At 39.7% G+C, this 19,514-nt stretch overlaps 1 protein-coding gene across 7 annotated transcripts in view; it reads right to left on the bottom strand.

Moving 5' to 3' along the window:
• Window positions 1-19,514, bottom strand: part of APP (amyloid beta precursor protein) — a 277,465-nt gene that overhangs the window by 111,661 nt on the left and 146,290 nt on the right. For all 7 annotated transcript variants that reach the window (XM_057545417.1, XM_057545416.1, XM_057545415.1 and 4 more), the window contains exon 6: window positions 7,177-7,379. In XM_057545417.1, coding sequence (XP_057401400.1) covers window positions 7,177-7,379 — 203 coding nt within the window. The remainder of the gene's footprint in view (window positions 1-7,176; window positions 7,380-19,514) is intronic.

A 19,514-nucleotide genomic window follows, 5' to 3' on the forward strand; every position in this document is an offset into this window, starting at 1 on the left:
CTTTAATTGAATTGGGCTGGAAATTTTATTTTTATTTTTAATAAATTTAGACATAATTGTATTAAAATACCTTTAGCTGATTATTTCCTTTTCTAACATTGAATTAAAGAATCTTGACACAAATTAAAGTGTAGAAGGTAAAACTAACTAAGCACTACTAGCCATGTAAAATTTCAAACAAAATTAAGTTCAAAAATATAATTTTCTAGGTGGCAATGCAGATCTTTGTGAATATACTAAACCATTGACTTCTCTACTCCATGGTATGCAACCTATATTTCAATAAATTTGTTACTAAAAATAGAAAATTATATATATATATACACACCACACACAGTTTTTTCTATGGCTCTGTTTCTCACTCTCGCATTTTAAGCAAACGATTTGAGTGGGCTTTCTAAATTGGGACCATTAAATGACATGGAAAGAAGCTTGTTAATGCCACGTTTCACTCTGCCTCTACCAAAGCGTATATCAAACAGCTCAAAATCAATGGCTGTGGTGCCATGGGGCACAAAATAATAAGGCTGCCACCTGTCACATCTATGCCCAGTGTTGATACTAGTTCTCTCAAAGTCATTAGAAAGGATGCTACATTCTGGTCCAGGAACAGGAGTGGATCTTACTTGCCTGTGGTCATAACACAGAGAGGTAAAGACTTCCTCGAAAGGGAGCAGCCGTTATCCCTTTGCCCTGTTCCCAAACCCAAAATGGAGCTTAATTTTCATTTTGGGCTAGTGCGCTCCTATGAGGCACCCAACAAAAGTATGTGAGTACACTTCCATGCTTGCAGCAAGTCAAGCTCACAGTTTTCTCCAAACTTTGTGAAAAGTTAAATATGAATGATAAGCAAGGATACTATTTGTGAATTATGGGATACCTTGCAAGAGGCACATTCATTACAGACAAGTCACATCGGAGACGTGAGAATCAGGCTAAGCTCTGTTTGCTCTACCCTTGAGATCAATGCAAGCTGTTCTGATTTACTTATGGCACTTCTTGGATTCGTCCTATTTGGTGCTCCATTAACTGGCAAATCCCCATTCTCCTTTAAAAATCACTCAAACTACAACTTCTTGGCAATGCTTAGTGGAAACTTCTGTCCCTGGATGAGCACTTTCCTTTCCCTGTGTGCCACAGTTCTTCCCCAGCCAGGTCAGAGAGACTGATTTCTCTCCAAGACTGAGTGTACAGCTATGTCTGGAAGCAACCTGAGTGAACCACCCTCTTCATCTCCCTGTGCCCTCAGGAACCGGTGCAACGCCCAGTTCCTAGGAGTGCCTGGTCCACGTTGGTGGAATGTACAGCAGCAAATCACATGATGCTTCTTAAAGATTAATGGTAACCAGAGGGAGAAGAACAATAATTTAATTCTGTGAGGTCAGTCACCCTGCCCAAGGCAAGCAACATTTAGATCAAACTTTTAAATTTCATCATCATATGGTATGCTTCGAGTGCCACCTCTATCGGTGTCTCTGTCCATTTAATAGATGAACTTCCAAGAGGTTTAAAATGCCCTCAAGAAATGAAACTCCATCTTGAAATGCAGTGGCATTTAATACTACCTTGGTTCAATTATCAACCAGATATAAAATTTAACTGCAGATATTTAAATATACAATATATTCACAAAAAGATATTTCAATCAAGAAACCAAGTTTAAGCTGGTTTTTTCCTTAACATATGTCCATAAATATCAGCTCTATGATACCAGTAGAAATGGATACATCACATTTATGCTTTTTATAATTAAAAAAGACAGTCTGTTGGCTTACCTTTGGCATTCCTAATTAGTAGTAAACATTAGTTCTCTGGAGGCTCAAAAGGATGTGTATAACCAGGGCAACTATAGTAGCTTAGGTTAATTGAGCACTTACTGTCCAGCAGGAACAGTGCCAAGTGTTTCCTGTGGATTACTTCATATATGGCTCACAACATGGTTAAAATTAGGTAGGTGTTATTAAATCCCATTTTCAAGAGGGAAGCAATGAGGCATAAAGGTTATTTCACTGATACAAATATACTAAGTTAGTAGGTTGTAAAGCCAGGATTTGACTCTGAGCAGCCTGTCCTTGTAAAATGAACTGAACACTTAGAATGTGCCAGGCATTATATGGTAAATACTTAACAGGAATCATCTAAAGTAATTCATATAAAAAACATGCAACATCATATCGGCATCTATAAAACACACATGAAAAAACAGACTTACCAAGGTTATGTAACTGGCCCAAAGCCAAAAAAACTATTAAAAATTCTCTTTTTAAACACTTTACTAGTCTGTCTCTAACCATATGAAAACTACCTTAATGAAATTTACTTGGTATGGTAAAATCTGAAATATAAAAACTTCTTAGTATGTTTCTAATGATCAGTATCAGAGGTTTCCTATAAAGGCCTGAAAAGTAAATATTTTCAGCTTTGCAGGCCACATGGTGTCTTTTGCAACTACTCAACTTCACCTCTGTAGCATGAAAGCAGCCATAGATAATATGTAAACAAATGGGATTGGTTGTGTTCAATAAAACCTTTTGATTAGAAAATAGGTGACAGCCCATTTCCAGCCCATGGCCATAGTTTGCCGATATATGGGCCATGGCCATAGCTTGAAATAATAATAATATCATTATTATTTAAATAAGAATTCTAAAATGTAGGAAATGCTCAGAGTGAAATAATAGTAAGATGAATATATGCTATAGCAAAAGAATACACATTTACAAGGGAACACAGGTGAAACTGAACTAGTATGTATTTAAATATAAAAGGAAAAAGAAAAAATTGACATTAGGGTGGTAGAAATACTCTGGTCCATCTGGGTTCAAATCGTGGCTTCACCACTTACCAGCTTTGTGACCGTGGGCAATTTTTAAAAAATTTCTCTCAGCTTTAGTTGCCTTGGCTTTAAATGGGCAAGTAAAATTTCTACCAGTCAGCACAAATTAATCAAGGATTAACAGATAGAATCACTGCCCTAAAGGGCAAGGGGGGTGGTGCAAACACAAGAAATTCCAGGCTGATCTGCCACAATATGGTAACAGCCAACTCCTCATCACAACTTCCACAGCAGCAAAGTGCTGAGCCATCAGCAGAGGTGAAATGGATATGTATTTGCTGAATCAATGAACATACGGAAAAAAACAGTGTTACTCTCGATGGACAAAACTGGCTAGCTTAACTCACAGACTATGTCATTTATTACAATACTCATGTTTAATCGGAGTTTAAAATTCACGATTGAGTCACAGATTACCTTGATGTCTTAGGTTTAGGAAGTGCAATCCCTTCTCAAAACACAGAAAATTAGGAGCAAGTGTCTAAATATACTATTATTGTACTCAAATTGGTATTGGCTTATTCCACTAGGTCAAAACAACAGATCCAATCTTTCTCCTCTGGAATCAGTAACATAGTCAGAACTGACATCTTCTACTTTGGTATCAATGATTCTGACACAATATGGCATGCTGAAATGTCCTATATTTTTCTTCCCTCTGCCTATTTCTTTCAAATTCTAATGGGTTACAAAACTATTGAGTTTTTTTATGAAGCACATGGAAGACTTGTATCAGCGGCAGTATGTTGGTAATGAAGAATGTTCATTATTAAGTATGGTTGTACATCACATTTTCTCTCGGGCACTGAAACATTAACACTGGACACTAGAGGGTAAGCCTCTTTTCAATCTCTCTGCTTTGCAAGTCATTTCCAACTTTTATTCTCAGCACAGGAGCAGGCTACTCATAATTAGAGTTTTACAAAGTTAGCAATCACCTATTGGCATTGACATTGTTCTTCATCAGGGAAGAGCTGTAACTCACCTCCTACACCCATGGTGTGGAGGGAAAGGGCTCTAGATGACTGGTCGCTTTAATGCTACCATCAAAAACTTCTTCTACTCCTTTATCAGAATTAGCTGGGAACACAGAAAACTCTCTGACATGGATGCAATATACCACAACATGTTTCTCCTCTTAGGTCTCCTTTCCCAGAAAGACTTGCTTCAATCATAGCTTTTGTCCATCTCAGGAGTCTTAGATGGATGCATGGATTCCCATTAAAGCCTTTTCTATCTCTAGCAATAACAGTTGGTACCTCTAAATGATCAGGTATTTGCTTTCATAGGTCACTTTTAATGCTCTTCTTGACATCAGCACTATTAACTTATCTTTTAAGGCTAGTTTCTTTTATTTTTTTAATCTTTAGCCTGGAGATTTTTTTCTAAATTCTCTTAATTGCCTTTGTCTTTCTATAAAAATACCAAAACATATATGTCCCTCTATGTTCTATCTTAATACCTAATAATGCTACATGTAGAGAAAAACTGAAGCAAAAAGAACTGGACTTATTTAGAATGTAACAAGACCATATTATCTCAAGAGAGTTCTGTCTTGGTTTGGAATACAGGCATTAAGTTTATGTGGCATTCTCTCACATACTGAATAAATTATGTCACTCCCTGTTCACCCATCCCCTCAATAGTGGTAACATAAAAACAAAATCTCTTCATTGTTTCTACTAGAAAAATCCTTACCACATAGCAGGTCCTGAATTGATCACCCTCAGTTAATACCCATACTTGCCAGCCTGGCATTAAAGGTCTCCATATTGTAGGCCTGACCTAATTTCCTGTAACCCTCTTGTGGAAGATTTACCTGCTCTAGTTTAAACTGGACTAATCTTGTCTCCCAAGCATGCCACGTACCTTCCCAAGGCACCATATTGGTTTTGTTGCTCCTACTGACTCTAAAGTAGGCTACAAGAAAATCCATCAATAGCTCTACCACCAGCCCTTCCACTTCCCCTTCAAATGCCATCTTTTGCATAGACCCTTCCCTGATCGATCTCCTATTCTTTGAAGTAGGCTCTGGGCTCGTAGTGTTTTTACAGCACACTTTGTATTTCTTTGACTTATGTTTCCTACTAGACTTTAACATCCATGAGGGTCAGCTATCCTGTGTATTCTCATCGTATGATTGATCCACTGAGCCCAGCAAAATGGCTCATTCCAAAGAGAAATGAAATGAATGTTGAATAAGTGGACAACAATTATTATGCAAACAGCTACCTTGATGGAGAGCACAAGAACTTGAGTCCCACGGCAAAACACTAGCTGCTGTAATTTGTAGTCACACAACTTTTAGGTTTCAAGAAGAAGCAGCCCTGTAAAATATGTCTTTCCCTGCTAGGAAAATAGAAACTAACAAGTTCATGTAGCCAGATCTGCCACAAATGGTCCTAAGAGGTACACGAAAAACACCCTGAAAAACAGTGCCTCCAACAAAATGTGCATTTACTTAAACGTGTATCTACTCTACACGCTAAATTGAATAAGAAGTTGTCATTACATAGGGAATGATAAAGTTAAACAATCTATCTGGTACTATATGTATATTTTAAAAGAATATGTGATACCTTCAGTGGATTTTAAGCTAACCGTGAGTGTTCAACTCAGAATAATCTCAGTTTTAAAAGCTTCAAGTTAGGGCTTCCCTGGTGGCACAGTGGTTGGGAATCCGCCTGCCAAGGCAGGGGACATGGGTTCAAGCCCTGGTCCGGGAAGATCCCACATGCCGCAGAGCAGCTAAGCCCGTGCGCCACAACTGCTGAGCCTGCGCTCTAGAGCGCACAAGCCGCAACTGCTGGGCCCACGTGGCACAACTACTGAAGCCCGCACAATGCAACGAAGAGTGGCCCCCGCTCACTGCAACTAAAGAAAGCCCACACACAGCGGCGAAGACCCAACGCAGCCAAAAATAAATAAATAAATTTATTTAAAAAAAAAAAAAAGCTACAAGTTAAAGAAATGCAGAACTTCGAAACTACTGTGTTAAGTGAAAGAAGCCAGACACAAATGACTACGTATGACCCCGCTTATATGAAATGCCTAGAAAAGGCAAATCTGTAGAGACAAAAAGTAGATTAATGGTTGCTGGGGGCTGGCAGTGAGGACAAGGATTAACTGTGAATGGGTGTGAGGGCTCGTACTGGGATGGCGAAGATGTTCTAAGATTGGATTATGGTGATGGTTTCACAATTTGGTAAATTTATTAATGCCATTGAATTACACACCTATACACTTAAAGTGAATGAATTTTATATGTAAATTATACCTCAATAAAGTTATAAAAAATGCAGTGAGGGAAGAAGATACTACAGTGATCATCAGGAACCTACTTGAGGCAAAAAAGTAGCCCATTTTAAACTCTAATTTAACAGCAGAGCAGAAATCATTTTACTTTAATAAAAGTGAGAAAAACACCTACAATGTTGTAGCATTTGTGGATGGACTTTAAAAGTATTTGCAATACATTAAAACAATAATTCTGTCCACACTCATTCAATCTAATCCTAGGACCATCTTTTACTATTTGCAAAACAAATGCATACACTTTAAGAAAGGCAACTCAACAATTCACTAGCTTTGGTTGTTTAATGTAAACTGAATGCTTGCTTTTATTTCATGGAGACAAAAAGGAAGTCTTTTAGTTCATTCTGTTTATCACATTTCCAATAGGAGCATTAATGAAACAGAAAAAGAAAGCCTAAGATAGTAACACTACATCTACCTCTCACTGTCACTTCCCCCAATAAAATACTGTAAAGGCAACACAAGTCATCCAAGTTAAATTTCACAGCAAAACATAATGTGATACTCACCAAATAGCCTTCTTTTGCTTTAACGAAATCTAATTGCAACTACTCATTCAACCAAGATTTACTGAAAAGTTTCTATAAGGCAGGCACTCTGCATCATATTAAGTAAAATCCAGTCTTTGACATCAAGGACCTCACAGTCTAGATGTGAAAGAGGCAACATACAATGGAGTGTAATAAACACCCACTGTCAGGAGAATACCAAGGAGGTTGCCTAACTCAGCCTTTGTCAAATGACATGGCCCCCACTTAGGTGGAGTTTTACAGAACCGTGTACCAACTAGCATACACAGGGCACAGAACAGACTGTAAAATCAGGATGTCATGTTAATTTGAAATGAATTGTTAGACTGCTTGTTCAACCAAAAAGAGTTCAACAAGCACAAGACAACTTGTTATTATGAATTTTTATTTTTTGGCTGGGGGACGCAATGGTGGTAGGGTGGATAGAAATTTCTAACTCTGGTGTGATGCTTTCCTTTCCCCCGAGAAAGAAAATCCGAGTAAACAGTGGATTACCTCGGACCACCTCTTCCACAGACTCCGTGGTGGTGGTCGTGGTGGTGGCGATGCTGGTGGTCCTCTCTGTGGCCTCTTCATAGGGTTCCTCAGCCTCTTCCTCTACCTCATCACCGTCCTCTTCATCCTCATCATCCTCGGCTTCCTCTTCCTCAATATCAGCCACTTCTTCCTCCTCTGCTACTTCCACGACTTTGTCTTCACTGGAGCAGGAAAGAGAAATAACAATGATAGTCATTTAAACAAATTTCAGGAGAGGAAAAAAAAAAAATCAGTGACGAGGAATTTTGGACATCTGAGAGGAAACCTGACATTGAATAAAAACACACACAAGGTTTGAAGCCAGCAGGTCAGAAATGAATTCCAGCTCAGTATATCTGCAACTTTTTACCCCTGAGCACAGCTCTTCTTAGTTTCTGCTGTTGCAAAGAAGAGGATACCCGGCTTCCAACTGTATGACATTCTGGAAAAGGCAAAGTTATGGAGACCATAAAAAGACCAGTAGTTGCTAGGAGTTCGCGGTAGGAAGGAAGGGATAAATAGGCAGAGCCCAGGGGATTTTTAGGGCAGTGAAACTGCTCTATAAGATACTGCATCAGTGGATATCCACTGATACAGTGCATATACAACATCATGCATTTGTCGAAACCCTAAGAACTGTACAATACAAAAAGTGAGCTCTAATGTAAACTTTACTTTAATAATAATGTATCAATATTGGTTCAAGCATGCAATGGTAATGCAAAATGTTAATAATGCGGTGGGGAGAGCTCTCTGTACTTCCTGTTCAAATTTTTTCTAACCTTAAAACTGCTCTAAAAAATAACGTCTATTAAAAAGGCTGGGGTGGGGGGAGACCAAAACAAAGTTTACTGTGTTACTGGGATTACTTCTCCTCCTGTAGGTGAAAATACCCCACAGCACCTGCAGAGTAGATATTCAATAAGGGAAGGTGGAAATTCGTTCAAAATTACTGTTGAAAGTTTAAACTGGAAATGAAAGGGGAAGAAGAAATTGGCTTAAATAAGCCTGTAAGCTCAATGGTCAGGGATGCCTACTGAAACTACACCTATGCTCCCTTTTGCTCGTTGTGTAAGCTTTCTAGAATATCAGATATCTCTCTGGTTCCCAAATTTCAGCGAGCATCAAAAGGATGCACCTGAAAGGCTTATTAAAACACAGATCACCAGGTGCCACCCCCAGGTTTCTGAATCAGTGATGGGACAGGGCCTGAGAATGTGCCTTTCTAACAATTTCCCCGGTGATGCTGATACTGATGGTGGGGGGACAATATTCTGAGAACCACTGAAATATGCAACACTGAGGACAGTGGTAACAGATAGGTAGTAAGTCACAGTATAATTGGGAAGGGGATCAGAAATACTATTTATGGCATTAAACACGTATATACTTAATCAGTGGTAAGTAATAAATCAGCAGATTTGGATGGCCAAAGAAGAGTATGTCTAGAACAAAATCAGAAAGTCCAAGTAAGATATCCTTGTGGCAGTCATATACCTGCCAGTACAGACATGGTCAAGAGCATCTGGAAGATAATAAATGAAGACAGGAATCTAAGTGTTAAACAGTGACAGTATCTCATGTGCCATCTGGCTGGAGAGGAGAAATAGATATTTCATCCTTGATCAGATCACAAAATCAATACGGGAAAAAGATCTCGATGTGGTGGAGGACTTCACCTCCCCAGAGCATCTGCCACAGTTCTATTTCACAAGAAGCACTACAGGATAGGATTGAGAACTGCCATGTTGACATTTAAATTTTACCCCAGAGTCGATTCTTGCCCACAAGGAGAAGCTCACTGTTTGGGAGACATGACAGGAATCTGGAGAGTTTGTGTCAGCCACAACCTGGAGCCTTGGGATGCTAGTGTGAGTTCGGCATTGTACAGAAAATCAGATTTCAAACCTGTTAGGGAAAGAAAATGGTAGGATTCCATGGTGTATGGGGACAGAAAGGAAGATGGCAAAAGGCTTTCAAAGACTGAAAGTCTGACAGGAGAGCCATAAGTACTGAGGGTGAAAAAGAGAAAGATATTTAAAAAGATGAATATAGCACTAGAAAGAATTCCCTTTACGACAACCCAGAGAGGTGGGATAGGGAGGGAGGGGATATGGGGATATACATATGCATATGGCTGATTCACTTTGTTGTACAACAGAAACTAACACAGTATTGTGAAGCAATTATACTCCAATAAAGATGTATTAAAAAAAAAAAAGGAATTCCCTGATTAACTCAGAATTTAAAGGACTTTTATAAGTTCTAAAAAATTGTGTATAACCCCCCGTCCCCCAAGTGGAACGCCTTTTAAATTCTGACTAAATATGACTTACAGATAATAAATGGACACATCAAAAGCAGCTGAAATATGTGGTTAAATAAGAGAATAAGGAGAAACTTATTTGGCAGAGTAAAATCAATAATAACTTATTTATAGATAAATTATTATTAATTGAACAAATGAAGTGTTAATACAGAGAAAACCCTAACCAGTTATTTTAACACTTCCATGAGACCGTGAAAAATAGGCAAGAAGAGGAAGAGAAACATTCGCACTGATAATCAGATGGTATAAGCCTTCATCTGCTTAGAGATAAATGGGGTACGATCATTGATTTCTTGATTGTCTGAATTCCTGCACAAAAGTCTACCACTTAAGACAACATTTCAAAAGAATCCTAAACTCAACAGTTGCTTAGATGCCAATTTTACCCAGGATACTGCCTCTTTATTTTTCTACAGAATCTTGATGTTGTACTGCTAGTGAATAAAATAAAGATGACCTAGTGCATGCCATCAGCCAATTTCTTGTGTTTGAGCTCTCTTCTGTGTTCAATCAAATCATAGGCACCAATATTCTTTAGTTATCCAAAGTAAGTGGACAATTCAGGTAAAAATAGGGAGAGAAATCAAATTCAATGAGTCTTCTCCTTAAATCATGACATGTGCATGCTGTCCTGAAGCACGGATGGAGTGACAGGGTCCAGGTATGTGATCCAGGGTTAAGACAGCACTGTGCTTCCAGGTGGGATGGTGAAAACGTCACGACCCTAGGCCCCAAACATCTCTGTTATGACTTGAATGTTACATTTAAAACTCCAAACAGAAAACATGTGTATAAAAACAGCTGTGTTTAAAGTGATCTGCATTCTAGTATGCGTGGAGCCATGAAAAAGAGTGAAATAGGTCCCCACCATCCATCACTGCATCTGCCTGAGCAATTTACTGGCATCATAACAAGGAACAGAGACACATAATATTTCAGCTGGCTGAGGAATTAAATTACTTGGCCTAAGAGAACTCGCGTCCAGTTCTTATTACCATAGCTTTGATTTCCGGAATTAAATTTAGATGTCCACGAATTCAATTATCTATTTGGACACCATTAAAACAGTAGCGCACGGTTATGTTTTAAAGATGTGGCATCTTCCCAAAGAAGGCGCAACATGCCAACATTACAACTTCCAGCTGCAGTTTTCATAAATAACTGGAAACACAGAAAGGGGACAAAATATTTTCCACCTTTTTTTCAACTGCTGGACGGCTTTGTTCTGTGATGTGACCAAGGTGAGCTGGTTTCAGAGAGGTGATCACAGTGCAAGAAAATGCAAGGAAGGGCTAGTTTATGGAGATGTGAGGCTGAGCGTCATAAAGCAATTTCCTTATAAACAAACAAGGCACAATAAAATAGTCCCTTGAGAACACGGTGGAATATTCATTCACTCATACATTTTAGCATCTGTCAATTTAAAGCAGACAGCTTTTACAGCTTTTAAATTCCAATAATAAAAAATACTTCTAAAGCATGAGGGAACTTCTCTGAAAATGCTCATCATCTCAGGAGTATCTGAATTAAAGAAGAAGGTTAAAGGGTCAAAGGGACATTATTTTGAGGAAATAAATCACTGATGATAAGATTTTATGTGTCAGCACACAAGACTTTAGTTTGGTGAAGATTATACTGCATCACAATGGTAGCTCTTCTTGTATTTCTAAGTAAAGGATGACCTTGATTCCACTTGCCATTGCCTCCCTGATAGTCCCTTGAGATAGTCAAAGATTCTTATTCACATTTTAATTCCTTTTTGTTTAAGTATGCAAAACAATTCACCATTTGCATTCTCTAAAAAAGCTATATTTATTCTTTCATTGTCTCTGTTAAGACTGATGTTTTTTCTGCTTTGTAGGACAAAGGAGAGGAAATGGCAGAGAGACAGCTGATTCCCATGGTTTATGTGAATTGGACAATCACGAGACCTGAACTTCGGCAGTGACGAGGGGAGAGTGAAAGCAGAACAGCTGTCAGCTCCCAGAATGTAAGGACCAACCGGGGGCCAGAAGGGCAAGTCTCAACAGGAAGACACTCAGACACTTCCGTGTTGATCTAGAACGGGGAAGAAAGAGTCTCCCAGGGCTGGAAATAGAGAAAGAAAATAAAGCAAAATTTTAAAAAAAGGAAACAGACAGTTCTTTCCCACCCATTCCTCCCCAGGTCTTAGTGCTGCCAGTTTAGCCTGGAAGGTACAATGGCTGGATAAGTCAGTCTGTCCCAGAGGAAAGCAATCTCTGAAATTATTGCTGTTAAATTAGAAAATCAGAAGCTGTCAGAAAATGTGAGAAAGTAGGAAGCATATTCTTCCTGGGTCTGAGTAAATGTTTCAAGACGGGGGACAGCTAAGTAAGAAAAAGCCACTCTCTCTCCCACCTAAAGGCACCATTAGAAGCCAAACATATAAGACACAAGACACACCGCCTGATTCCATTTATATAAACTATGAAAACAGTTACTCCTCGCCACTGATAGAGCTCAGAGGAGTTGTTACACATTGGCAAGGGGAAGTTTAGTGACTAGGAGGAAACAGGAGAGAGGCTTCTTGGGGCTGGCAAGGCTGTGTTTTGATCTGGGCGTCAGCTATCTGGCTGTGTTCAGTTTTGAAAATTCATCGAGCTGTACACCTGTGTTACACGCACTTCTCTTTATGTACGTTACAGTTGAGCAAAAAGGGTTAAAAAGAAGAGGACACTGCTATTGTAATGCCTCACTCTTCTTAAATACTCTCACGACTGGCCTAGAATAAGAGCTCGTTAATTAATAAAATTGTTATCTTCAGGGCCTCCAAATCTGAAGAAATATACCTCCACTCCAAGCCCCTAACCCCCTATGGGCACAAATTATAAGGAGCTGAACACACAAAAAAGGAGAAAATTATGATACTTACAGATCTATGGCTCCTTCAGTCATGGCCTCACTGAATTAAAGTAACTAATTCTCTAAATGAATTCATCAGTTTAGATATTTCGTAAATGAATTTGATGCCCATAGTATTCAATCCATCATATGTTGATGATTACTAAAAAAAAAAATTATCTACCTTTAATGTACTGTCAGAATCTCTGTTACCTATAGGTAATATCTAAAACTGACCCCCGTTTTAGCAGTCTACTGAATTTCGGTATAGTTGTTTTGATGGCATTCCTTAGGTAGTGGGTATTATTAATTTGTCCATGAAAGGATCTCTGAGAATCTGACTCATCTCTCCTGAAAAACGCTCTGCAGCAGAAACTGTTTGAAAGCTACCCCAAAGCCACTCTTAACTCCTTTCTCCATCCCTTTTTTGACCAGAGAAAGTAAGAGACCAAACACTCCATGCCCCTGGGGACAGGGAAGGCCATGTGACCGAGATATTTCTGGATAATCAGATGCCAGAGGACACCTGCTTGGACTTTTCGGTGGGGCTTTTAGGACGGTTCTTACTTTCCAGATGAGAAGATTCCTACTGATGGTCAGAGCACTTTTGTTCCTTTACCCCCTGCTCTTCTACTTGGTCTCCGCCTGGAGGGGCAACAGCCAGCTGTCAATTGTTAGGTGATAAACATCAGGATGCAGAAGCTGATTTAGGATGGTGGGGTGGAAAGATACAAAAAGGTGGCACCTTTGTATCACTGCACCAGCCCAGCGCTCCTGCCACCGATGACCGGGTTTCTGTTACTTGCAGCTAAAGGCATTCCTTACAGACCATTCCCTAGCTTACTCTGGACCCCAGGTCACAGACTCCTACTTTAGGAAGATAAGGACCAAATTGAGACACCAAAAATTCATGATTCAGGCATTAGGAGTGAGCTAGATAGGTCACAACTTTAGTCTAAACTAGGATGTATCATCATTCTTACACATTTAATGAATCCCTATTCCAGGGGAGAGAATCTACACTAATTACTGAGTAATAGACGTCCTTCATTCTAAATGCTTTAGAAATTCCAAGGGGAAAGTGATTCTTGTGAGCTAGAGGTGTTGGAGCTGGTAGGACGTGAAAAGTGGGTGTGAGGATGAAGAAGAGATATCCTAATAATGCACAACCAGGAATAACAAGTACCTAAGCCTGACCACAACGGAATTTTACACAGGCTTTGGGTTTTAACAGCGATGGATGCTCAACTGCGGAGACCAGGTATTCAGATATTTTTTCTTTAGTCAGTGAACAGTTGAGTATTTGAGTTGAGAGAGATGTGCACCGATTGATAATCAGCAAAAAAAAAAAGGGTCATGCATTAATTCGCCCCTCCATCCGACCATTCCATTAAGTGCCTCTCAATGCCACACACCAGTGATTCAATCAACAGCGCTGACTGTGCTTTTACCAAGTGCCAGGTGCTGTTCCAGGCACCGGGGGTAGATGGGTGAACATGACAAAGCCTCTGCTTTCTCGGAACATATTTTAGCGGGGGAGGCACAATATGAGCAAATAAATAACACACAAAAAAAATGCAAAGAAGTTGATTGAGAAAAGAAAGGCTAATGTGTTAACCAGTGGCTATAACAGATGTGTGTGTGGTGGGGGGGCTGCAGGGGGAGCATTTCAAATAGGACGATCAGGGGAAGGCCACTGAGAAAGGGTCCTGGGCACCGAGACTTGGAATGCTGAAAGTCAAGGTGGGCGGATGGCTAAGATAGGAGTAAGACAATGTGCAAAGGCCCTGAACGCAAGGGCAAGCTTAGCAAGATCGCGAAAAAAAATACAACAAAGAGCCAGTGAGCTTGCGGGGAGCGAGGCAGGGGGAAGAAGCGTACATCAGGGTGGTAGAGACAGACAGGTGGGGCATGACCCAGCAAGGCCATGCTGGTTATGGTCAGAAATAGCATGTTTATTTATATGCAATGGGAATGACTAAATCTGATTTGTTTTAAAGATGACTCTGGTTGCTGGGTGGAGAGTGGGCTCTAGGGAGATGAGAGTGGAGCTGGGAGCCTGGTTAGGGACACGTGCTGGGAGCTAGAGATACCCTGGGGCGCAAGGGTAATTCACGTGGGCTAACAGCCAAAAGGACAATGATATCATCACCTGTATAAATGTAAAATTGCTACTGTGATAACAATTATGGAGGGCTAGGAGACCCAAAAAAATGAGACCTGAACAGATCTGGGGGTGTATAACAAGGCATCCACGAGGAAGGGCTCTGAAATGTGGCCTAAAAAAAGCCCCAAATTAATGAAGTCCAGAGGCTAAAAACAGCTGTCGAAAGGCAGAGTGGGTAGAACATGTGCAAAGGTCCTGTGGTGGAGGGGAGAGGAAAACCTGAGTGCCTGAAACAGATCAGCTGACAAGAACACAGAGCGCTCAAAGAAGGACAAATGAGCAGTGGCGTGGAGCAGGGGGTGGCAAACTACGGCCCGTGACTTGTTCCTGGACATCTTGTGAGCTAAGGGTGATTTTCACATTTTTAAAGTGTTATAAGATGAAAAGGAAAAAAAAACACACACACACAGAAAGAAAAATATGTGATAGAGACCATATGTGGCCTGCAGAGCCTCAACTATTTATTATCTGGCTCTTTACAGAAATATTGCTGACCCCTGGCATAGAGGGTGGGCTGGGGTGGGGTGGAGATGGGAAGAGTGGGAGGCTCTGCTATGTCCTGATCTGAGGACAAAGGAGATACAAGGAAACAAAGAGAGAGGCCTCACGGGCTCTAGGGTGTCCAAGTTCTAAAATTCTACAGCAGAAGCAACGTGATCCCTGCCTCTCTCGCCTTCTTCAGAGAGGGCAGAATGCAGGCTCCAAGGAGGCGAGGCTCTTCAGCACGGCAGAGTGGTTCAACGTATGAACTCTGGGGCCAGACTGCCTGGATCTGAATCTCAGCTCTGTGACCAGGAGCAAATTACTTAACCTCTGTGCCTCCTTATTCTCATCTGTAAATGGCAGACTTACAACACGTAGCTTCATAGGGTATGATGAGGAACAAATGGGCTAAAACTTGCAGTGCACTTAGAAGAGCACCTGACCCACAGCAAGTATCACGTAAGAGAGAAATAAAGCCAAGGCCACAGGCACAGTGCTTGGCATGACACGTGGCTCATGCGTATAAATGAATGAATGATGTCATGACTAAATCCCAAGGAGACAGTCCTCCAAAACACTCAGAACTGAAATAGTCTATGACAATTACATGAAGAGTTTGACTTTCTTTATTAGAAAACGTAAAAGAGTCAGATGTTAGGCAGTTCTAGGAAAGATCTTAAGGGAGGGAATACAAAAGTACTTAATCTTTAAAGTTAAAAAAAACGCTTATGCTACAGATTATATTTTCAGAATTCTATTACCACTTGGCACACTGATACGAATAGAAGATTATAGAATCCAGTGTTAAATTCATGGGTGTATTAACTACTCAGGTTCTTGCCAATTCTAAGAATAAAACTAATGGCATTCACTGTAAGATGCTAGACATGAAAGAAAATGGAAGAAAGACTATAAAAATGATAGTTTAGCATAAAATCAACTTTTCTTTATACCAGCTTTTAAATGTTACCCTGCTTAATTTAGTGAATGTCTAAAAAAACAAGAACAGCAAAGAGATAAGAGAAGCATTAAAGCAAAGTCTGGTGTAGCTAGCAGCACTTGTTTAGAACATTTGAAAAAGAATTGATCTTTTCTTCATTTTCTCAGTACACACTCATCAAAAGAAAAATATTCCAGGAATAGAGAAGCAATCTAAATAATACCTCTAGGACCTAAGGCAAGTCAAAGGATGGGCAGTTTCTAGGAAGACGGGTACAGCTTCTTTAGTACATCGATGTCATGATACAAACAGGGCTGTTCTGAATCCTAAGATTTAAGGATGTAAGATGCTAGGCCTGGTCCTGCATGGGATACGGTGTGGAAAAACAAGCAGGGAAGGTCATTCCTCAGGTTTAGGGAAAATATGACTACCTGATGATATTTTAAAAGTATTGTTAATTTTGTGGGTGAGATGGTATCATTTGGGCTCTGTAGGAAAATGTTCTTAGATTTTCAAGATATAGTCTAAAGTACTTAGTACACTTGCTGTCTTACCTTTAAATCATAAAAAATATGTTGCAAGGGAGAAAATGTTATTCTGGCAAGACTTAAGAAATATTAAGTTTGGAATATAATTATAGTAAGAAGCTAAATTGCTTTTTAAAAGACTATCTTGGAGGCAAGAAAAGCCATATATAATCAAAAGCAGGTTCTTTTCCTGACAGCTTTATGACCAAGTAGGATTAAAGAGAAGCACGTAAGGTGATAAAAACTTTCAGAGTCATTTAAAAATCTTGATACCTGAAACAAAATCTTGGTTATTCAGATGCTATGCCAGAAAACTTTGAAGGAGCAAATTCCTCATATCCAAAGATTAAGGTTGCTGGTAAGTATAGGTGATCTGTGTACATTCTGGGTGAAGAGTTGGAAATATATGATCTTTAGCCATCTAACATACTTGAGTGGGTACTAGGTTCCACAGGGTCTGTTCCAGACACTGAAGTTATTGCTGGGAATAAAACATAAACTTCCCTGTCCTCCTGGTACTTATATTCTACTGGGGTGAGAGATAGAAATATAAGAAACCAAAGCAAAAATGTTATCCCAGCACATGCCAGGTGACAACCGCTATGGAGAAAATGAACACAGGAAGGCTAGGTAAGGTACACTGGAGTCGGTAGTTGGAGGACTGTTAACATTTTTAAAGAGAGTAGTAAGAAAAACAGAAATAGACTCACGGACATGGAAAACAAACTTCTGATTACCAAAGGGGCTGGGGGCAGGAGAGATAAATGAGGAGTTTGGGATTAATACATACACACTACTATATATAAAACAGAAAAACAACAAGGACCTACTGTATAGCACAGGGAATTCTACTCAGTATCTTGTAATAACCTATAATGGAAAGGAATCTTAAGAAGAATATATACGTGTGTATGTATAACTGAATCACTTCACTACACACCTGAAACTGACACAACAATGTAAATTAACTATACCTCAATAAAAGAAATAAAAATAAATAAAGAGAGTAGTAAGAGAACATGCCCTGAACAGGTGCCCTTTCAGCAAAGGCAACGTGCCTAGCATCCTTTTCCACTGGATCTACATACATGGGCACTGATAGAAAGCTATAGGTGGTTTCTGCACAAAACGGCCACAAAGCCCTTTAGAAAAGCCACAAAGCAAGACACCAGCCTAACCTTTCTTTTGGGGACACCTTGTTAAGTACCTGCTCCTTAGAAAGGAGAGAAGCTCCCCGATTCTGTGGCTCCCCCCACCATCTCTCCTGTGAAAAAATAAGCGGTTCTACTTGGGAAGCAATAACAAGCAACTCTCCTCCTCCCTCCAGCACAGGGCGGGGTGGAGCGGGGGGCCGGGGAGGGGGGTGATTCCCAGGAAGAAAGAGAAACAGGCATAGCTCGTTTTATTGTGCTTCGTAGATAATGCGTTTTTTCACAAATTGAAGGTTTGTGGCATCGAGTCTCTCGGTGCCATTTTCCCAACAGCATTGGCTCAATTCACGTCTCTGTGTCACATTTTGGTAATTCTCACAATTCTTAAAATCTTTTCATTATTATTATATTTGTGATGGTGACCGGTGATCAGTGATCTCTGATGTTACTATTGCAAAAAGATTATGGCTTGTGGAAGACTCAGATGACGGTTAGCATTCTTAGCAATAAAGAATTTTTAAATTAAGGTATGCACATTTTTTAAAGACAGTGCGATTGCACACTTAAGAGACTACGGCATAGTGTAAACATAACTTTTATATGCACCAGGGAACCAAAAAATGTGTGTGCTTCCTTTGATTGTTATACTTGCTTTACTGTGGTGGTCTGAAACCAACCCCACAATGTCTCTGAGGTCTGCCTGTACATCTCACACCAATCCTCAGGTGGTACAAAGTGCCATTTATGCCTAAGGGAAAACAAGCCACAAGGCTCCCCTTGCCTCTTTGTTCTGAGGGCTTGAAATAAGTATTCATTTTATTTCTGAAGCGATGACCACAGTAAATTCAATTCATGCCCATCCTCTCATATAGATACAAAATCAAATAGAAAAAAATGTTTTTCTTTGTGATGAGAACTCTCAGGGTGTACTCTCTTAACACCTTTCCTGTATAACAGACAGCAGTGTTCATTACATTACATCCTTAGCACTTCTTTATTGAAATAAGTATTTTAAATTATAGGGGAAAGACAAAAGGTAGAGCGCCAAGTATAGCCTGGCTTTCACTTTTCACTACTATGAAAGCCTTGATGAGCCAGAATATTTAGGAAAAGCATGTTTTGGAGAGATGAAACTTTTAGTTCATTTTCCATTAATGAGCCCACTCTCTTCCTCTTCCAACAAACAAGCCCACGTCCTTGCCTTGGTAAGTATATCTTTAAAGATTATCTGTAGTTGACATCTGAGAAATTTGTAGAGTCAAACTACCAAGTATCAACACTCCTTGTACAATATGACATATGCAGAAGGTACAGGGCAAGGAAATTAATGTGTAAGTGCATTACATTTTAGGTTGAACTGCTGAGAACATTTTTGTGAATATTTTTCCTTTTCTCAAGGAAAAATTACGCTGCACCATACTGCAGTCAACTGAATATTCTAGTTCTCTGGGTCGTAGAGAGGAGGTACAGCATGGTAATTATTTTTGGAAGCCACCTATCACTCTGGTGTGACTGTGGCCAAGTGACTTACCCTGCTGTGACTTAGTCTCTTCACCTTTAAAATGGAATGATACCATTCTCTATCTTAGGAGATGCTGTGACCAGCTAATGTATGTCAAGTACATGGTAGGAGCCAAATATTGTACCTATTTGCTCTTAATTAGACTATGGCTTAAATTTATATTTATAATATATATTTTTTCCCTTTTTAATGCTATTAGGTTTTTTTTAAAATTTTAATTTTAATTTTTATTTATTTATGGCTGTGTTGGGTCTTCGCTTCTGTGCGAGGGCCTTCCCCAGTTGTGGCAAGCGGGGGCCACTCTTCATCGCGGTGCGCAGGCCTCTCACTATCGCG

The sequence above is a fragment of the Balaenoptera acutorostrata genome, chromosome 4 (genome assembly GCF_949987535.1).
Source record: "Balaenoptera acutorostrata chromosome 4, mBalAcu1.1, whole genome shotgun sequence".
Lineage (NCBI taxonomy): Eukaryota > Metazoa > Chordata > Mammalia > Artiodactyla > Balaenopteridae > Balaenoptera > Balaenoptera acutorostrata.